A 20,924-nucleotide genomic window follows, 5' to 3' on the forward strand; every position below is an offset into this window, starting at 1 on the left:
TTTTGGGCCTTTCTCTGACACCGCCTGGTATAGATGTCCTGGATGGCAGGAAGCTTGGCCCCAGTGATGTACTGGACTGTACGCACTACCCTCAGTAGAGCCTTACAGTCGGATGCCGAACGGTTGCCATACCAGGCGGTGATGCAACCAGTCAGGATGCTCTCGATGGTGCAGCTGTAGAACTTTTTGAGGATCTGGGGACCCATGCCAAATCTTTTCAGTCTCCTGAGGGGGAATAGGCATTGTCATGCCCTCTTCACGACTGTCTTTCTGTGTTTGCATTCTAAACTGAAGACCATTATATTAGTTGATTATTGGAGGTGTGTTAGCAGGGGCTGGGGCAAAAGTGTATCCCCAATCAGGCCCCAGATGACTAGAGTTGCCCATCTCTGACCTTGCCCTTATATACTGAACAAAAATATAAGTGCAACATGCAACAATTTCAAAGATTTTACTGAGTTACAGTTCATAGAAGGAAATCAATCAATTGCCGCCCCCCACGGACAATCCCACAGGTGAAAAAGACAGATTTGGAGGTTCTGGGCTGGCATGGTTACACATGGTCTGCAGTTGTGAGACTGGTTGGATGTACTGCCAAATAGTCTAAAGCGACGTTGGATGCGCCTTTTGGTAGTGAAATTAACATTAAATTCTCTGGCAACAGCTCTGTTGGACATTCCTGCAGTCAGCATGACAATTGCATGCTCCAATCTGTGGCATTGTGTTGTGTTACAAAACTGCACATTTTAGAGTGGCCTTTTATTGTCCCCAGTACAAGGTGCACCTGTGTAATGATCAGCTTTTTGACATGCCACACCTGTCAAGTGGATGGATTATCTTGGCAAAGGACAAATACTCAGTAACAGGGATGTAAACAAATTTGTGAAAATATGAGAGAAATACATTTTTGGGCATATGGAATATTGCTAGGATCTTTTATTTCACCTCAGAAAAATGGGACCAACACTTTACATGTTGCATTTATATTTTTGTTCAGTATATATTAGCCCTACACATTCCATCCCTCCCTACTCCTTCTGTCATTCAATAACACTGGACCCGAGATGGTCCTGTCTGTGACTGTCCTTTAAATTGTGTATCAACAGGTCAGTAATACACAGATAATACATATACAACTCCAAGGACCACTGGAAGGGGGATATCATTTCATATAAATTCAGTGTCAAATTTGTTTGGTTTTCATCAAGACCCATGTGAAGATTTAAAATGTCAGAATGTCTCCTTCCCTCAGAAATCAGACGCCACACAATAGTAGTTCAGGAAAGCCTTTTCTGCTTTATTACAAAGAAAAGAGGCTTTGAACTTCAGAAAATACAAGATTGGTCTGTATTCATTATTCTTAAAATTATTATTAATTTTTCAATTTCCTATGAAATGCTGCTGTTTAAACAGCTTTAAGTGAAATGTGTCCATCTGTTCTCTTGCTTTGGACTGACTAGTCGGTTTGTTTGGGGGTGGATTTCCTTGTTTTAGCTGAGAATCAGGTCTTTCCTCGTTCGTCTTTATTTGTAATTCTTCGTAAGTGCTCACGGTGCCGAGTGCGACGCCCTGTCCAGCAGATCCAGAAATGTCCTATTTTATCCACATATTGCATCCATGCTGACTTCCTAAAAACGAGGTACAAGGCAGGGCAATTTTTTTCTCCAATATATATACACACACACACACACACACACACACACGTGTATATATATATATATACATATATATATATATATATATATACACATACATATATATATAAATACACATACACACATATATATATATATATATATATATATATATACACACACATACATATATAAATATATATATATATATATATATATATATATACACACACATACATATATAAATACACATATACATATATATATACACACACACATATATAAATACACATATACATATATAAATATATATATATACATACACATATATAATATATACACATTCAGACATACATATCACTATTCATGTGATGTTCAAACATAAAAATATATATTTTTACACATTTATTACAAAATCGTAACAAAGACTGGAAAGTGTTTTGCTTGCTCTGGAACAATGAAGCTGGTTAGGTAATCTAACAACCCTTGTAAGGGTTGTCCACAGGTTGTGAGAACATTCACTAAAGAAAGTATCTGATCTGTGTCTATATTGACACCAGACAGAAAATACCTGTCAAAAGGAAAGAAAGGGATGTGGGGCCGGTTGAGGAGAAAAGAGGGAATGTACAAGAGGAGAGATGAAAGGAGAAGTGGAGAGAGAGAGATGTGTAGACAGGCTGCTCATCTTTCCAAAACAAAACATGAGGGAGTGTAATTCACTTAAAAAAGCACAAACAATCTTTGTGTTCTTTTATTACTAAATAGTGCAACAAAGAACATTGCATTTCTTCCGCCCTTTCATTCTCACGTCTGGGATGGTACTTGTTGGCTTAGCCTTCCCCACCTTTGTCTGTTCTTAACACTTTTTTTGTTGTTGAAAAAATGAGGCATAACCCTTGTTTTGTCACTGTAAAGTGTGCCGGTATAGTCAGTCTTCTTATTCAGAGGTAAACAAAACACAGACCCTGCTCAACCCCCTCCAAAAACGAGGAAACTAAAGGAATAAAAACAGAACAGATATAGGTGTTTGGGCAGCACATCATTTGGGAAAGGCAGGGCTCAGTTTTCCCCACCCTTATACAGTGGTGAGCGCCTCCTCTGCAGTCATTTTAACCAGATCCTCAAGGAATAAAAACCAGGATGGATGCCTGGGCCACAGCACCCTCCTCAGGCTGGGAGGGAGGTGTGCAGGGACAGCAGTTCCCCTGGGACTGTACTGTACTGGGCCTCAGAAGGCCTGCTGGGCTGGGTTGTAGTTGAAGGTAGACGGGACGTGGGGCCTCTCTTCTAGCTTGTCGTACTCCAGGTGGAACTCCTGAAGGGATTGAGAACACACAATCAGCAATGGAAATGGAAGATTCCTGCTGAGTTTATATGGCCCGAGTGAGACTACTGATCATCAAGAACTGAAAACTCAGTGTGACATCACCAGTAACCGAGAGATACAGAAGGCCTATCTTGAGCCTTTTTACAAGCCTTTCTTGAGGGTCAGAACCAACGTTAAACACTTACAAGTTCCCAAAACAAAACTAGTATGTCAAACACGTAACTCCATCTAAGGAGATTCACAACTCAAGGCATACATCTAAATCTAAAAGGCACACACATAAAGCTTTCTCTTAAAGGGATAGTTTGGGATTTTGGCAATGAAGCCCTTTATCTACTTACCCAGAGTCAGACGAACTCGAGGATACCATTTTTATGTCACTGCGTGCAGTTTGAAGGAAGTTGCTAACTAGCGTTAGCGCAATTTCTAACTAGTGTTAGCACAATGACTGGACGTCTATGAGAACAGCTAGCATGCTAACTCTAGTTAGCATTGCACTAACTCTAGTTAGCATTGGCTCACGAAACTACATCTAACTTCCTTCATACTGGACGCAGAGACATAAACATTGTATACTAGAGTTAATCGGAGTCTGGGGAAGTAGACTGCCAAAATCCTGAACGATCCCTTTAATGTTAAGTGTATTGATTGAGGATAGCATATACTAAAGCCAACACCTTTACCTTGGCTACCTTCCTCCAGTTAAGACAATCAAAGAAGTAGTAGGTCCCCCTCTCGTAGGTGTTGGTCTTTAGTGTGGGCTCCATGCCCGGCGCCCGCGTGATCCACACCCGCTCCTCCTTGTGGTACCGCCAGTCCCGGTTGAAGCTGCACCAACACCAGGCACAGACAGGAGAGAGAGAAATCCCATTACTGCACAGTGAAGTCACTAAAGAAAAGACGCACAAATCGCTTATTGATAACAACCTATGGAAAGAACTGTGGAACTTTGGACAACTATTGAAAGAAAACCTAAAAGTGATGCTGGGCGTTACGGTGAGGTAATATATCTCTAAAATCACTTTTGGGAGTCCGACCATGGATCATATCTAAATAAAAGACACTTCTCTGAGCAAGGCACTCTATACTACAAAGTAAGTTCAATGCCTTCAGTAGTAGTTTGGATGTGCTACTTACAGCTCTACCGCTGCCAGGAGCTGTAACAGGTCTCCTCCATTCATGTAGTACAGATAGAACAGCAGGTCTTCACCGTAACGAGCCAGCTTTATAGCTGCCAGCTGAGGAGGAGAGACGTCTTTATCAACACCATCATTTGTTTATCTAATGATGACATTGTGTTTTCTTCAAGAGCATAAGCTCAATACCACATGAAATGGGGTGTTACACAAACTGGTTAGATTACTGATTCATCACCTACCTTGTCCCGTATGTGAATGTTGGTTAAGTACTCAGACGGGACGTGGAAGTCTGAAAGAGAGGTTGCACCAGGGTCACCAACAGGCTCAGTGCGGGGTGCGGGTGTGTGCGTTTTGGTGGAAAACAGTGGCAGTTGTGGCAACTGAGTGGACTATCCTGGTGTATGTGTCTTGGCGTGCATCTTGGTGTGTTTCAGTGTGCGTGTGTGGTCAGGATAATGTCTTACCAATGTCTTGAGGTCGACACGGTGCTGATGCCCAGGGGGAAGCAAACTTGGGGTACAGGTTTCTGTCAGGAGAGGAGAGGACATGTTACTCTCAACATGGACTTAACTTAAGACCACTTTTGATGAATAAGAACATCTGACAAAACGTAGATTTTTGAGTTATGTATCCCTTCAACCTAACGTTGAGACAGAGCAGACATCTTACTCTGGAGAGTTGAGGTTGAGTCCCAGTGTTGTGAGGTCACTCCCGAGTGCCAGGTGCACCATGCCCGGGTCCGTCTCCGCCGCTCGAATAAATGTCAGCAAGCCGATCATCCCAAACTGGTCCGTCACCATTCCCCCGGGAATGTTCGTCACCCGCCCTACAGAGGTAGGAAAAGCCACACTTAGGGAAAATAATAATAACCAAGTAGAGCTTTCCCTCCAGCTAGTGTAAAGTTTGGACAACACCACTGGCCAACAGTCATGCAGGAACCATCTCAAAACCCACCCAGGTCGAGACAGAGAGGTGTGATTGGTTGAGAGGGCTCACCGTCAGGTAACACCTGGATCCCTTTTTTCTGGTTGTTGTTCTGTGCCGAGGTCGTCTTGTCTCCGGGGAACTTAGGCCCATCTGCACTGGACGTGCTCTTGCCTGTAGAGTTTAGGTTCTGAACAAAGCAAAAAACTAATTAATTAATAATTATCTTATTTTTATTACATCTATAACCCACATGACATCATGGAACATTGCTTTTAATATAAGATGTCCGCTCTTCTAACTATAAGGTGAAACACTTGAATATGCAGTAGACTTGCCTAGTTAAATAAAGGTTAAATAAAAATAAATAAAAGCTGTTGCTGCTCAACATAAGGAGGCCTTGCCTGGTTGCCTGTCCGTTTCTGCTTTATCCATGTTTGGCATGACAACGACCAAGGAAAACAGACAGGCTAACCAGGCTAAAGGAAGCCTGTCTGTCTGTGTGACTCACTGTCTTGCTGTCGTCGTTGCTCAAAGTAGGGTCCTTGTAGTTGGGACCAGGCAGTGCAGGGAAGTCCTCGTTGTGGATGGAGAAATCCTGCGTCGGCTCATTTGATGGCTTCGTCACCATGCCAACTGATGAGGTCATGAGATGAAGAGAAGAGGCTTCTTAAATAAATCACCACAATGAGAAAGAAGTTTAGCCTTGGGTTATATACACACACACCATTGGAGAAGGCCTTTTCCCTTTCTTCATCACATGACTCGCCACAGTTTATATTTGAAGAGAGACAAGTGAACTGAGTATTTACAATGGGAATGTGTCTAGCAGTACTGACTGGCCCACAGTAATGTGATGTGTCTGATGCTTTTACACGTGCACTGCCAAGTGCCCTTAGCATCCAAGCCTAGTGCATTACAATGAACTCTTCTTACAGGGAGCCCTTCTTTCTAGTGCACTACGTTGAGCCCTTACTATAGGTAGCCCTCCTAGTTTAGTCCACAATTATAAATCCTTGCTAGTGCACTATAAAGAGTTCTTACCATAGGGGGCCCTTCCAGCTAGTGGGTTGAGTAGCGGCGTTGGGTTTCCGCTTCCTTCCCTCCGACTCCTGTCTGCTAACGCAGGGAAGTCGGACAGGTCTAGCCCTGTCACGTTTTCACTGCCGTCTGTGAGGGGGAGGGTTAAAGACTTGTAAGAAAGCCATATGGGTAGGTAAATGTATGTTACTATTCATGCTGACTGTGTGTCTTATTGATTGTGTGAATGGATAGGTAAGTGGACGTTATAAAAACTTGCCAGAAAACATACAGGTAAAACCGGCCTGAGTGTGATGTTTCAATCAATGGCCAGACTGAGCATCAGATAGTTGGTTATTATGAAGAGACACACTACTAACCTGTGCCATTAAAGATGTTGCTTGATAACGAGTTGTTCATCCCAAACGCCTGGTTTCGGTTCATTCCGAATCCTGACATGCTACAGAAATACAGAGGACAACTTTAGCCTCCAACTGGAGCACTTAATATCTATTTCCAATCATCACAAAAAACTATTGATTTATACAGAGAGTTGAGAACAGCAGATCTTTCAATTGTATGGCCAGCCAGAACGTGTGACTGTGTACCTGTTGATGGTGAAGGGCTGCCGTGCAGGCTGCTGTTTGGGCATACAGATGATGCTGGGGGAGCTGCGGTTGGGGCTGCCCATGCTGTTGGTCCTGCTGCTGCCCATCCCGATGCCCTGGCCCACCTGGGAGTGGTTTAGCATGTTCCTCGAGTTCATCGGCAGGATCCCCCTGTCGAGGACACATAATGGGTTGGAGATTGATATGAAGCCAGATGATGATTTTACTAATAATGTCCTGTCCTGCTCTGGAACCACTGAACTGAACTGACTGGCTAACTAATTATTGGCATTCAAACACACTGGCTTATGTGTTATATGTCTATCTCCAGAATATCTCAATTCAATTCAATGGGTTTTATTGGCATGGGAAACATTTGTTTACATTGCCAAAGCTATCTCTCTCGCCAGCATTTCTGTCTCACGTCTCATCTCTTCCACACACCTGCTTGGCGAAGGTGGGGTATGGAGGGACAAGGTGGGCACCCCCGTGGTGGGGGTGATATGGCTCGGTAGCTGGGTGCCTTGCGTTAAGCTGCGGTTTAACTGAGTGTTGTTGCCCATGCCCCTTATCGAGAAGCCTAGTGCACCTGCAACACGAGAAATAGAAACAGTAAACACTCTTCCAAAGTGACCATGAGATTGGATATCTCTTATAGCAATCTTTTGAGATCAACAAGAAGTGCCTAAGGGAATAGTGTTGAAGTCTGTTTAGAATTGGGTATATTTATCAAGTATATACGGTCATTATTTTAATTGATCAAATAGCTCCAGGTATGACTTGACTACCGAATTGTTTTAGACATAAATGTATTATGGCCTTAGTAGGAAAGACCCTGAAAACAGATGCAGCCAGCTTACTCTGTGGGCCGTATAAACTGGCACCAAGCTGGGACAGTTGACCTGATGACGACGGTGAGGGAGACGAGAGCATCTGGAGTAGGAGAAGAAAGAGGTAAACCACATAATGAGAGGGGGGAGGACTGGAAACAAGAATAGCCACAGATGACAATGCCTTTATCAACAACACATAATTGCACATTAGGGCTGTTCATATACCATTCTTTACAAATCACATTACATTGGAATTACACTGGAATTTGGGTATTCAATTTCAAGGATAATAATAACATAATCAATGCTAAGGCAAAGTTATATCTTTTTTATTTTACTAGGCAAGTCAGTTAAGAACAAATTCTTATTTACAATGATGGGCCAACCCGAACGACGCTGGGCCAATTGTGCGCCGCCCTATGGGACTCCCGATCACGGCCGGTTGTGATACAGCCCGGGATCGGACCCGGGTCTGTAGTGATGCCTCTAGCACTGCGATGCAGTGCCTCAGATGACTGAGTGGCTCAGCAGTCTAAAGTTAGGCATATACACTCCCCTATGTATTTATTTGGGTGGTGAAGCTAATACGTTTAATTTGGCTCTATACTCCAGCATTTTGAGATCAAACGTTTCATATGAGGCGACAGTACAGAATGTCACCTTTTATTTGAGGTTATTTTCATAAGTATCTGTTGTACCGTTTAGAAACGCAAGTCCCCCCATTTGAAGGTGTCATAAGTATTTGGACAAATTCACTTGTGTGTGTATTAAAGTAGTCAAAAGTGTAGTATTTTGTGCCATATTCCTAGCACGCAATGAACTTGTTAGTCTGCATTTGCAGTTTGTTTTGGTTGTGTTTCAGATTACAGTGCCTTCAGAAAGTATTCACACTGCTTGACTTTTTCCACATTTTGTTGTTACAAAATGGGATTAAAATGGATTGAATTGTCATTTTTTGTCAACGATCTACACAAAATACACTGTAATATCAAAGTGGAAGGACAATTCTAACATTTGTAAAACATTTATGAAAAATAAAGCACTAATATATCTTGATTAGATAAGTATTCAACCTCCTGAGTCAATAGATGTTAGAATCACTTTGGGAGCGATTACAGTTGTGAGTCTTTCTGGGTAAATCTCTAAGAGCTTTCCACACCTGGATTGTGCAACATTTGCCCATTATTATTTTCAAAATTCTTCAAGCTCTGTCAAATTGGTTGTTGATCATTGCTAGACAACCATTTTCAGGTCTTGCCATAGATTTTCAAGCAGATTTAAGTGAAAACTATAACTCGCCACTGAGGAACATTCACTGTCTTCTTGGGAAGTAACTCCAGTGTAGATTTGGCCTTGTGTTTTAGATTATTGTCCTGATGAAAGGTGAATTCATCTCCCAGTGTCAGTGTCTGGTGGAAAGCAGACTGAACCAGGTTTTCCTCTAAGATATTGCCTGTGCTTAGCTCCATTCCGTTTCTTTTCTATCCTGAAAAACTCCCCAGAACTTAATGATTACAAGCATACCCATAACATGATCAAATCAAATTTTATTTGCCACATGCACCGAATACAACAGGTGTAGACATTACAGTGAAATGCTTACTTACAAGCCATTAACCAACAATGCATTTTCTAAAAGAATAAAAGCAAATAACTAAAGAGCAGCAGTAAAATAACAATAGGGAGGTTATATACAGGGGGGTACCGGCTAGTCTAGGTAATTGAGGTAATATGTGACTATGCATAAATAATAAACACTGTTGTGTCGTCAGCAAACTTAATGATGGTGTTGGAGTCGTGCCTGGCCATGCAGTCATGGGTGAACAGGGAGTACAGGAGGAGACTGAGCACGCACCCCTGAGGGGCCCACGTGTGTTGAGGATCAGCGTGGCAGATGTGTTGTTACCTACCCTTACCACCTGGGGGCGGCCCGTCAGGAAGTCCAGGATCCAGTTGCAGAGGGAGGTGTTTAGTTCCAGGATCCTTAGCTTATTGATGAGCTTTGAGGGCACTATGGTGTTGAACGCTGAGCTGTAGTCAATGAATAGCATTCTCACGTAGGTATTCCTCTTGTCCAGGTGGGAAAGGGCAGTGTGGAGTGCAATAGAGATTGCATCATCTTTGGATCTGTTAGGGCGGTATGCAAATTGGAGTGGGTCTAGGGTTTCTGGGATAATGGTGTTGATGTGAGCCATGACCAGCCTTTCAAAGCACTTCATGGCTACAGATGTGAGTGCTATGGGTCGATAGTCATTTAGGCAGGTTTTCTTAGTGTCCTTGGGCACAGGGACTATGGTGGTCTGCTTGAAACATGTTGGTATTACAGACTCAGTCAGGGACATGTTGAAAATGTCAGTGAAGACACTTGCCAGTTGGTCAGCACATGCTAGGAGTACACGTCCTGGTAATCTGTCTGGCCCTGCAGCCTTGTGAATGTTGACCTGCTTAAAAGTCTTCCTCACATCGGCTACGGAGAGCGTGATCACATAGTCATCCGCAACAGCTGGTGCTCTCATGCATGCTTCAGTGTTGCTTGCCTCGAAGCGAGCATAGAAGTGATTTAGCTCGTCTGGTAGGCTTGTGTCACTGGGCAGCTCGTGGCTGTGCTTCCCTTTGTAGTCTGTAATAGTTTTCAAGCCCTGCCACATCCGACGAGCGTCAAAGCCGGTGTAGTACGATTCAATCTTAGTCTGGTATTGACTCTTTGCCTGTTTGATGGTTCGTCGGAGGGCATAGCGGGATTTCTTATAAGCGTCCGGGTTAGGGTCCCGCTCCTTGAAAGCGGCAGCTCTACCCTTTAGCTCAGTGCGGATGTTGCCTGTAATCCATGGCTTCTGGTTGGGGTATGTACGTACGGTCACTGTGGGGACGACGTCATCGATGCACTTATTGAAGAAGCCAGTGACTGATATGGTGTACTCCTCAATGCTATCTGAAGAATCCCGGAACATATTCCAGTCTGTGCTATCAAAACAGTCCTGTAGCTTAGCATCTGCGTCATCTGACCACTTTTTTATTAACCGAGTCACTGGTGCTTCCTGCTTTAGTTTTTGCTTATAGGCAGGAATCAGAAGGATAGAGTTATGGTCAGATTATCCAAATGGAGGGCGAGGGAGAGCTTTGTATGCGTCTCTGTGTGTGGAGTAAAGGTGGTCTAGAGTTTCTCACATTCTTCTCTGCAGATCCTCTCAAGATCTGTCAGATTGGATGGGGAGTGTCCCTGCACAGCTATTTTCAGGTCTCTCCAGAGATGTTCGATCGGGTTCAAGTCCGGGCTCTGGCTGGACTACTCAAGGACATTCAAAGACTTGTCCCGAAGCCACTCCCGCGTTGTCTTGGCTGAGTGCTTAGGGTTGTTGTCCTGTTGGAAGGTGAACCTTCGCCCCAGTCTGAAGTCCTGAGCACTCTGGAGCAGGTTTTCATTAAGGATCTCTCTGTACTTTACTCCATTCCTCTTTCCCTCGATCCTGACTAGTCTCCCAGTCCCTGCCACTGAAAAACATCCCCACAGCATGATGCTGCCACCACCATGTTTCACCGTAGGGATGGTGCCAGGTTTCCTCCAGACGTGACACTTGGCATTCAGGCCAAAGAGTTCAATCTTGGTTTCAGACCAGATAATCTTGTTTCTCATGGTCTGAGAGTCTTTAGGTGCCTTTTGGCAAACTCCAAGCGGGCTGTCATGTGCCTTTTACTGAGGAGTGGCTTCCGTCTGGCCACTCTACCAAAAAGGCCTGATTGGTAGAGTGCTGCAGAGATGGTTGTCCTTCTTGAAGTTTCTCCAATCTCCACAGAGGAACTCTGGAGCTCTGTCAGAGTGACCATTGGGTTCTTGGTCACCTGCCTGACCAAGGCCCTTCTCCCCCGATTGCTCAGTTTGACCGGGCGGCCAGTCTTGGTGGTTCCAAACTTCTTCCATTTAAGAATGATGGAGGCCACTGTGTTCGTGGGGACCTTCAATGCTGCAGACATTTGTTGGTACCCTTCCCCAGATCTGTGCCTCCCACAATCCTGTCTCGGAGCTCTTCTGACAATTCCTTCGACCTCATGGCTTGGTGTTTTCTCTGACATGCACTGTCAACTGTGGGACCTTACAGTGGGGGAAAAAGTATTTAGTCAGCCACCAATTGTGCAAGTTCTCCATGTCCAGGCCTGTCTGAAGTTTGCTAGAGTGCATTTGGATGATCCAGAAGAGGATTGGGAGAATGTCATATGGTCAGATGAAACCAAAATAGAACTTTTTGGTAAAAACTCAACTCGTCGTGTTTGGAGGACAAAGAATGCTGAGTTGCATCCAAAGAACACCATACCTACTGTGAAGCATGGGGGTGGAAACATCATGCTTTGGGGCTGTTTTTCTGCAAAGGGACCAGGACGACTGATCCGTGTAAAGGAAAGAATGAATGGGGCCATGTATCGTGAGATTTTGAGTGAAAACCTCCTTCCATCAGCAAGGGCATTGAAGATGAAACGTGGCTGGGTCTTTCAGCATGACAATGATCCCAAACACACTGCCCGGGCAACGAAGGAGTGGCTTCGTAAGAAGCATTTCAAGGTCCTGGAGTGGCCTAGCCAGTCTCCAGATCTCAACCCCATAGAAAATCTTTGGAGGGAGTTGAAAGTCCGTGTTGCCCAGCGAAAGCCCCAAAACATCACTGCTCTAGAGGAGATCTGCATGGAGGAATGGGCCAAAATACCAGCAACAGTGTGTGAAAACCTTGTGAAGACTTACAGAAAACGTTTGACCTGTGTCATTGCCAACAAAGGGTATATAACAAAGTATTGAGAAACTTTTGTTATTGACCAAATACTTATTTTCCACCATAATTTGCAAATAATTATGGTCCTCTGTAGCTCAGCTGGTAGAGCACGGCGCTTGTAACGCCAAGGTAGTGGGTTCGATCCCCGGGACCACCCATACACAAGAATGTATGCACGCATGACTGTAAGTCGCTTTGGATAAAAGCGTCTGCTAAATGGCATATTATTATTATTATTAAAAATCCTACAATGTGATTTTCTGGAGAAAAAAATTCTCATTTTGTCTGTCATAGTTGACGTGTACCTATGATGAAAATTACAGGCCTCTCTCATCTTTTTAAGTGGGAGAACTTGCACAATTGGTGGCTGACTAAATACTTTTTTCCCCCACTGTATATAGACAGGTGTGTGCCTTTCCAAATCATATCCAACCAATTGAATTTACCACAGGTGGACTATCAATCAAGTTGTAGAAACATCTCAAGGATGATCAATGGAAACAGGATGCACCTGAGCTCAATTTCGAGTCTCATAGCAAAGGGTCTGAATACTTATGTAAATAAGGTATTTCCGTTTTTTTTTTTATATACATTTGTAAAAATGTCTAAAAAACAGTTTTTGCTTTGTCATTATGGGGTATTGTATGTAGATTTTTGAGGGAAAAAAATAATTTAATACATTTTAGAATAAGCTGTAACGTAACAAAATGTGGAAAAAGTCAAGGGGTCTGAATACTTTCCGAATGCACTGTATCTACAAAATAAGACAGATCCTGCTTCTGTTGCCTGTTTAAGTGTTTGTTTAATAGCCTACTGATTCCATGAGCACCAAGCCTCACGCAACTGCAAAATGTTGCATAAACCAATTTCACAAATTCGTCTGTTTTTATTATTTGCTATGCTGTATTAAAAGGCTTTACACTTTTTTTTTTCACAGGATCGCTGCTATTACATATAATTTATTTTGTGTTGTTTCCACTGTTCCAAACGGGCAGAAAAATAATATTGTAATCTAACAGCACCTGTTTGTCACAAATAATATGTTACACAGCTCTCGCTCCTATACCCTCCTTTTTCTTGATCTCTTATTGTTATTACAATTATTATTATGATCATCATTATAATAAGTAATGTAATTATCATTAGTAGCCTTCGTGTAGTAGCTTAGTAGCCTTGTATAACCACCATCGAGCTGTAGGCCTAAGCATGCGTCCTGTTTAGTCTTAATACCGTAACTTAGTTAGGCCTATATTTCAATATACTGTATATGCTACTGTATCAATCATTCATTTGTTCATGTCATCACAGCATACGAGTTATTCATGCTTTGAAATGCAATCAAGCATTTTATTTTTTATTCAATAATGAAGGGAGCATTAAATAATTAAACAATAAATAAACCTCAATTCACTAATGTATGCAACTGTTTTTAGTCAGCTGTAATAAAGGATATATATATATTTTACCGTTAGCACTCACTTTCTGGTACACTTAGAATGTATTTAGTGTTATTTACACTGTTTCAAATGGTCAGTAAAAATAATATTGTAATCTAACAGCACCTGTTTGGCACACATAATACTGACAAAACGCTTGCTCCTATGCCCTCCCTGTAGTTTCCACAACCACACTGAACAAAAATATAAACGCAACATGTAAAGTGTTGGTCACGTTTCATGAGCTGAAATAAAAGATCCCAGAAATTTTCCATACGCACAAAAACATTATTCCTCTCAAATATTGTGCACAAATTTGTTTACATCTTTGTTAGTGAGCATTTCTCCTTTACTTAGATAATCCATCCACCTGACAGGTGTGGCATATCAAGAAGCTGATTAAACAGCATGATCATTACACAGGTGCACCTTGTGCTGGGGACAATAAAAGGTCACTTTAAAATGTGCAGTTGTCTCACACAACACAATGTCACAGATGTCTCAAGTTGAGGGAGCGTGCAATTGGGATGCTGACTACAGGAATGTCCACCAGAGCTGTTGCCAGAGAATTTAATGTTAGTTTCTCTACCATAAGCTGCCTTCAATGTCGTTTTAGAGAATGTGTAACCACGCCAGCCAGTACCTCCACATCCGGCTTCTTCACCTGCGGGATCGTCTGAGACCAGCCACCCGGACAGCTGATGAAACTGTGGGTTTGCACAACTTAAGAATTTCTGCACAAACTGACAGAAACCGTCTCGGGGAAGCTCATCTGCGTGCTCGTTGTCCTCACCAGGGTCTTGACCTGACTGCAGTTCGGCGTCATAACCGACTTCAGTGGGCAAATGCTCACCTTCTATGGCCACTGGCACACTGGAGAAGTGTGCTCTTCCATGGCCTTCATACTCACAAGACATGTCATCCATTGAGCATATTTGGGATGCTCTGGAACGACGTGTACGACAGCTTGTTCCAGTTCCCGCCAATATCCAAGAACTTTGCACAGCCATTGAAGAGTGGGACAACATTCCACAGGCCACAATCAACAGCCTGTTTCTATGCGAAGGAGATGTGTTGCGCTGCATGAGGCAAATGGTGGTCACACCAGATACTAATGGGTATTCTGATCCACGCCCCTACCTTTTTAAAAAGGTATCTGTGACCAACAGATGCATATCTGTATTCTCATTCATGTGAAATCTATAGATTAGGGCCTAATGAATTCATTTCAATTGACTGATTTCCTTATATGAACTGTAACTCAGTAAAATCTTTGAAATTGTTGCATGTTAAGTTTATTTTTGTTCAGTGTAAGTCAAATGTCTTCCACAGATCTGACTTCCCCTTTCCCTCCTGAGCAACCAGTAAACATTAGCCCGTTTCGAGTTTATTGTTCACGTCCTCCACATCCATTTTGCTGTCACGTGTTACGGTGTTCAGAGTTTGTTATAACCAATTTATTGATGTGATTATGATAGGCTATACGTCAGGCCCTATTGGTCACATGCAGGCGATGCTTATATGTTTCACATAAAGAGAGCAAGGGTTGGGGGAATGTTTTTCCTAAACAAATTAGGGATTTCGGTAGCAGAACTTTTCAGTCAGAGAAACAAGTAAGAAATGAAATGGCTGAAATTATGTTGCAGCTTCAGCACAAACAGCGCGATAAACACGCTGTGGTTTGGAGCTCTTTCACTGCAATCAGGGAGGAGAGAGACAACGTACGCCTCTCACACTGGCACACGTCATTATTTTTTTGCACAGTGTGGCCATCGGGCTCCCTCGAGACATTTGTGTGTCTTAATTATTTAATCAAACAGTGCACTTAACGTGTCAGACAAGCTCAGTGCATATAGTTGATTTTATTCAAACACATAGGGTGTGTCTAAATATTGAAAAATACACGTTTGAAAAATACACAGACGACTGTCAACCAAGTTTTTTTTTAGTCAGGGACAGCTCTATTTGCTTTGCCACATTTTTTGCAGTATTACTTTAGTGTTGCAAACAGGACGCATATTTTGGAATATTTTTTTTTTCCTGTACAGGCTTCCTTCTTTTCACTCTGTCAATTAGGTTAGTATTGTGGAGTAACTACAATGTTGTTGATCCATCCTCAGTTTTCTCCTATCACAGCCATTAAACTCTGTAACTGTTTTAAAGTCACCATTGACCTCATGGTGAAATCCCTGAGTGGTTTCCTTCCTCTCCGGCATCTGAGTTAGGAAGGACGCCTGTATCTTTGTAGTGACTGGGTGTATTGATACACCATCCAAATATATATATATTTATTTTTTTACCCATCTTCCAATAGGTGCCCTTCCTTGCGAGGCATTGAAAAACCTCCCTGGTCTTTGTGGTTGAATCTGTGTTTGAAATTCACTGCTCAACTGAGGGACCTTACAGATAATTGTATGTGTGGGGTACAGAGATGAGATAGTCAAAAATCATGTTAAACACTATTATTGCACACAGTGAGTGAGTCCATGCATCTTATGTGACTTGTTAAGCACATTTTTACTCCGGAACTTATTTAGGCTTGCCATAACAAAGGGGTTGAATACTTATTGACTCAAGATATTTAAGCTTTTCATTTTTAATGACTTTGTAAAATTTCAAAAAACATAATTCCACTTTGACATTATGGGGTATTGTGTGTAGGCCAGTGACAAAAAAAAATCTCAATTTAATCTATTATAAATTCAGGCTGTAACACAACAAAATGTGGAAAAAGTAAAGGGGTGTGAATACTTTTTGAAGGCACTGTATGTTGTGCCTAATAAAGATTTATAGTAAATAATGTATTATGTCATTTTGGAGTCTATTTTATTGTAAATAAGAATATAATATGTTTGTAAACACTTCTACATTGTGGATGCTACCACGATTATGGATAATCATGACTGAATCTTGAATAATGATGAGTGAGAAAGCATAAATATCATACCCCCTACAAAATGCTAGCCTCCCCTGTTATTGGTGAGAGGTTAGAATGTTTTGGGAGTATGATCTTTGTGCCTCTAACTTTTTCACTCATCATTATTCACGATTCATTCATTATCCGTAAACATGGTAGCATCCACATGAATGTAGAAGTGTTCATAAACATATTCTAATCTTATTTAGAATAAACGTGACTCTGAAATTACATAATACATTATTCACCATTAATTTCTATTTGGCACAAAATAATCTGAATCACAACCAAAACAAACTGCAAATGCACCAACAAGTTTGTACAGTCACAAGCTTGATGTAGTCATTGCGTACTAGGACTATGGGGGGAGGAGGAATCGATGCAGTTACATATTATTATTTTTGACGATATAGCGTATCGTATCATATTGACAATATCGAAATATAATTTTTTGCGCTAGTTGGCTGTACCTGCACCCAAACTCCAGTATTTTCCTTTCATAGCTTGTTCTCCATCTTCTTTTTAAATAGGGAGTCAATTTGTTTTCAGCACTTTTATTTCCATGACTGATCAAAACTCGTTTTCTCATGGCTCTTTTATCCATCTGCAGCAGACATACAGTATGGTGAGCAATATGTTTGGAACATCAAATCGCAATAAAATCACAGTAACGAATCGCAATACATATAGAATCGTAACACATATCGTACCGGCACCAAAGTCTCGTGATAATATCATATCGTAAGGTCCCTGGCAATTCCCAGCCCTACTAAACGGTAAAACAGATATGTATGAAAATATTCTCAAATCAAAGGTGACATCTGTACTGTCGCCTCATATGAAACATTTAATCTCAAATCCAAAATGCTGGAGTATAGAGCCAAATTAAAAGTTTTAGCTTCTAAATCCAAATAAATACGGAGGGGAGTGTAGGATAATGGATTAGCCTAAATCTCACTAAATATGACAAATACGCATCAACAGATTTAAATAATAGAAGAAACGTGTGAAAATGTTATGTACTCACTTCAAGTTCAAAGGGAGCTGTACTAGGGACGTGTGATCGAGCAGAAAGAGCGCTTAAGTCTTTGTCCGACCTATGTGAGAACATCGACGGCTGGCTGTAGTACATGCCCTCATCAGGGTAGTCGCTTTCGACCCCCTCTACAAACTTCTTTCTCGTAGCACTGAACATTCCGTTTGTCACCTGCAGAAGTGAGATAAAGGAACAGGTTTTAGTATTTCAACTCCGAAAAGTCCATAGAAAGAGTCTTTGTCAACCAGCATGCCTGCATCCATTAATTGACAAAACATTGTTCATTTCATATTTTTTTAAACTATCATGGACAGGACAGGAGTGAAACACAACAGTTATGCAGTAGCCTACCGTTAGTCCTATGACAATGGTCTACTACACTTTCAGTTTCAACTAGTCCAACCTCACATCTCACCACCAGACAACTACACGCCCACACACCTTGCGCAATGTGCGCATACAGTGTGCCTTACAGCAAAACAATTACAATCGCTTTTAAAGTGATGATTTTCCACTGTTTAATTGCATTGGTCAACATACAAAAACTGTGTGCATCCCTGCAGCATTGCCTCAGCACAATTCAACAAGCTTCTGCTCAGGTGCCACTAAATTCACAACCAATTCCAGTTATTCTCCACACCAAATGTTCCTTCAATCCAAGAACCCTCTCTGACACTTTCTCACCTTGTGAACATGGAGCCATATCTATTCATATTTAAAATGGCCCTACACACATTTATTATTTTCACATTGAATGAGGTCGTCTCTGACACTGGTGTTCAACTATTTAAATAAGTGCATTACAAAACTAGGAAGATGCTTGTTGTGCTAGCTAGATGATTGCTGCCAGTGTAGTAGTGGAGCCTCAGGGGGAAGGGTATCAACATGAACATGCCACATTATATTTTGCAGTGTAGTTAGCTAACTAGCTAAACAGCCACCCACTCTCGCGTGGCCAAGTTGCGTGACTGGATACATTGTTTGTTTATCCTTGGCTTTAGCATGTTGTGGCTAACAAAGTTAGGTAGCTAATCAAGACAACATAAATATCTAAATAGCTAGCTACCTATCAAGTAAAGCGAACAAAATAGAGGGATGCAAATAATATGGACCGGTTACAGGAGAGATAGATAGCTCTCGAGAACCGAAGGGGTCCGGCAAGGTGGCTTGGTGTGCCGGTGTAATGCAATGGATTTTAAGTAATGCATTTGGGTTACAGGACTCAGACAAGCGAGCTAGCTAACGTTATAGCTATTAACTAGCTAGTAACGTTAGATGATTGTTATTGTTTATATCCTAGCTAGCTAAAGTTAGCTAACTAGCTAACAATACAGCGTGAGTGTGATTATAATAAGTTTGCTTCAACAACTAGCTGTGACAACCCTTGTCAGGCAGTCTGTTTGCCCATAGGTAGTGATGTGCAGGTTGGGCCTACTTTGCCTCCTATCCACTTCCCAATCCCAGTAACGTTAGCTACCTCTCGGTCTCAATTCACGCTAGCAGCCACAGACAAAAACAGAGCGTAGAAGACAGTTCGAATTGAAATTCGCGAACCAGTCCAAAACATACCGAACCGAACGGCAAGGACTACAAAGATGAATGTGTTGTCATGCAACGATTTGAGTCGGACCAAATGGTTTTATATTGGGGGGTGGGGTGGGGTGGGGGCGGGGGGGGGAGAAGAAAAAAAACTCACCACATTAATTTCCCTTCTGCTCGTATATCCAAGATGGCTGTGTATTCTACAATCGAGAGTCCTGGGTGAATAACCTTTACCCTCTGACCTCTCTACAACCTCCTAACCATTTCCGCACACAAATTATGAACGTTCTACCTATGTGGGTACATCGTGGCTAATACTCTACAGAATGTATTTGAATAGTCAGCAATATAGTTGTTATAGATACATGTATTGTTGGGTGAACTCACCTCACTAATCAGTTGTAGACAATGATCAGTGCATCAACAAACTCAGAAGGTAAACAAATCCAAAAATCATAATAAGCCACTCCCACTTCGGTCATTTTCAAAACATAGAGGTTTGGCAATGAACCCTAGGCATATAATATCGCAGTAGTAGTAGCCTAGATATTATGCTGTATCCCCATATCATATTGATATGTGTCTCTCACTAGCTACGAATCACCTCACCCATGCCATTAAAGGATTTAAAAAGTGATACCAATTATGTGTATTTATAACATTTTAAAGCAGGGGTAGGCAACAACATTCAACCACAGGCGGATTTTTGTCGGAGCGGATGGTCGGGGGGCCAGAACATAATTATAATAATTTGTACACTGCAAATTGACCACAACTAAGCCAAACGTTTTTTTTATGATATTGGAAAATAACAATCATTTCATACCTTGCTTACATTGAGACACGATCACGTCTCTTTTTTTTTGTGGGAATACTTGTGGGAATACAGATTTTCTATATTTTTGTATTTATTATTTTACTGAATTCCTGGTGATCTTTTTTAACCCAAAAATAAATTAAATGTACTTTGGTTGGACAAAAAAATAACTTATGGGCCGGTTGTTGCCAACCCCTCTTTTAAAACATCTGCAAGTATTCTTATTGTTCATCAAATCAAATGGTATTTGTCACATACATACGTGTTTAGCAGATGTTATTGCGGGTGTAGCGAAAGGCTTGTGCTTCTAGCTCCAACAGTGCAGTAACATCTAACAAGTAATATCTATTTGTAAGTCGCTCTGGATAAGAGCGTCTGCTAAATGACGTAAATGAAAATGAAAATCTAACAATTTCACAACATATACCCAATACACACAAATCTAAGTAAGGAATGGAATTAAGAATATATACATATATGGACGAGCATTGACAGAGCAGCATGGACTAAGATACTGTAGAATAGTATAGAATACAGTATAAACATATGAGATGAGTAATGCAAGATATGTAAACATTATTAAAGTGACTAGTATTCCATTTCTTAAAGTGGCCAGTGATTTCTAGTCTATGTCTATAGGCAGCAGCCTCTAATGTGCTAATGATGGCTGTTTAACAGTCTGATGGCCTAGAGATAGAAGCTGTTTTTCAGTCTCTCGGTCCCATCTTTGATGCACCTGTACTGACCTTGCCTTCTATATGATAGCGGGATGAACAGGCAGTGGCTCGGGTGGTTGATGTCATTGATGATCTTTTTGACCTTCCTTTGACATCGGGTGCTGTAGGTGTCCTGGGGGGCGGGTAGTTTGCCCCCGGTAATGCGTTGGGCAGACCGCACCACCCTCTGGAGAGCCCTGTGGTTGCGGGCGTTG

The 20,924-nt window shown here is 41.8% G+C and overlaps 1 protein-coding gene across 5 annotated transcripts; it reads right to left on the reverse strand.

Annotated features, from left to right (window-relative positions):
* Window positions 1–1,952: 1,952 nt before the first annotated feature.
* Window positions 1,953–19,555, reverse strand: LOC121531713 (CCR4-NOT transcription complex subunit 2). 5 transcript variants are annotated; one of them, XM_041837112.2, is made up of 15 exons: window positions 19,331–19,555; window positions 17,626–17,805; window positions 7,513–7,585; window positions 7,097–7,241; window positions 6,653–6,823; window positions 6,425–6,504; window positions 6,069–6,194; window positions 5,536–5,660; window positions 5,097–5,214; window positions 4,770–4,926; window positions 4,565–4,626; window positions 4,340–4,389; window positions 4,099–4,199; window positions 3,645–3,789; window positions 1,953–2,949 (listed from the first exon to the last, which is right to left on the reverse strand). In XM_041837112.2, exons 2-15 carry the CDS (start codon window positions 17,791–17,793, stop codon window positions 2,863–2,865), a joined length of 1,608 nt encoding a protein of 535 aa, XP_041693046.1. In that variant the 5' UTR covers window positions 17,794–17,805; window positions 19,331–19,555; the 3' UTR covers window positions 1,953–2,862. The 5 variants fall into 5 exon arrangements, with proteins under 5 accessions (XP_041693046.1, XP_041693045.1, XP_041693041.1 ...); XM_041837111.2 differs by having other exon boundaries at window positions 5,536–5,690; XM_041837107.2 differs by having other exon boundaries at window positions 5,536–5,693; window positions 19,331–19,554.
* Window positions 19,556–20,924: the final 1,369 nt, after the last annotated feature.

Source organism: Coregonus clupeaformis, chromosome 19, assembly GCF_020615455.1.
Source record: "Coregonus clupeaformis isolate EN_2021a chromosome 19, ASM2061545v1, whole genome shotgun sequence".
NCBI lineage: Eukaryota > Metazoa > Chordata > Actinopteri > Salmoniformes > Salmonidae > Coregonus > Coregonus clupeaformis.

What these genes read in the sequence shown, in the direction of transcription:
- LOC121531713 (XM_041837107.2), bottom strand. Translation starts at nt 17,793, where the DNA reads ATGTTCAGTGCTACGAGAAAGAAGTTTGTAGAGGGGGTCGAAAGCGAC. An exon ending in ACCCCACCTTCGCCAAGCAG is followed by an intron (nt 6,824 to 7,096) that starts GTGTGTGGAAGA and finishes TGTCCTCGACAG; the next exon opens with GGGGATCCTGCCGATGAACT. An exon ending in GATCCAGGTGTTACCTGACG is followed by an intron (nt 4,927 to 5,096) that starts GTGAGCCCTCTC and finishes CTACCTCTGTAG; the next exon opens with GGCGGGTGACGAACATTCCC.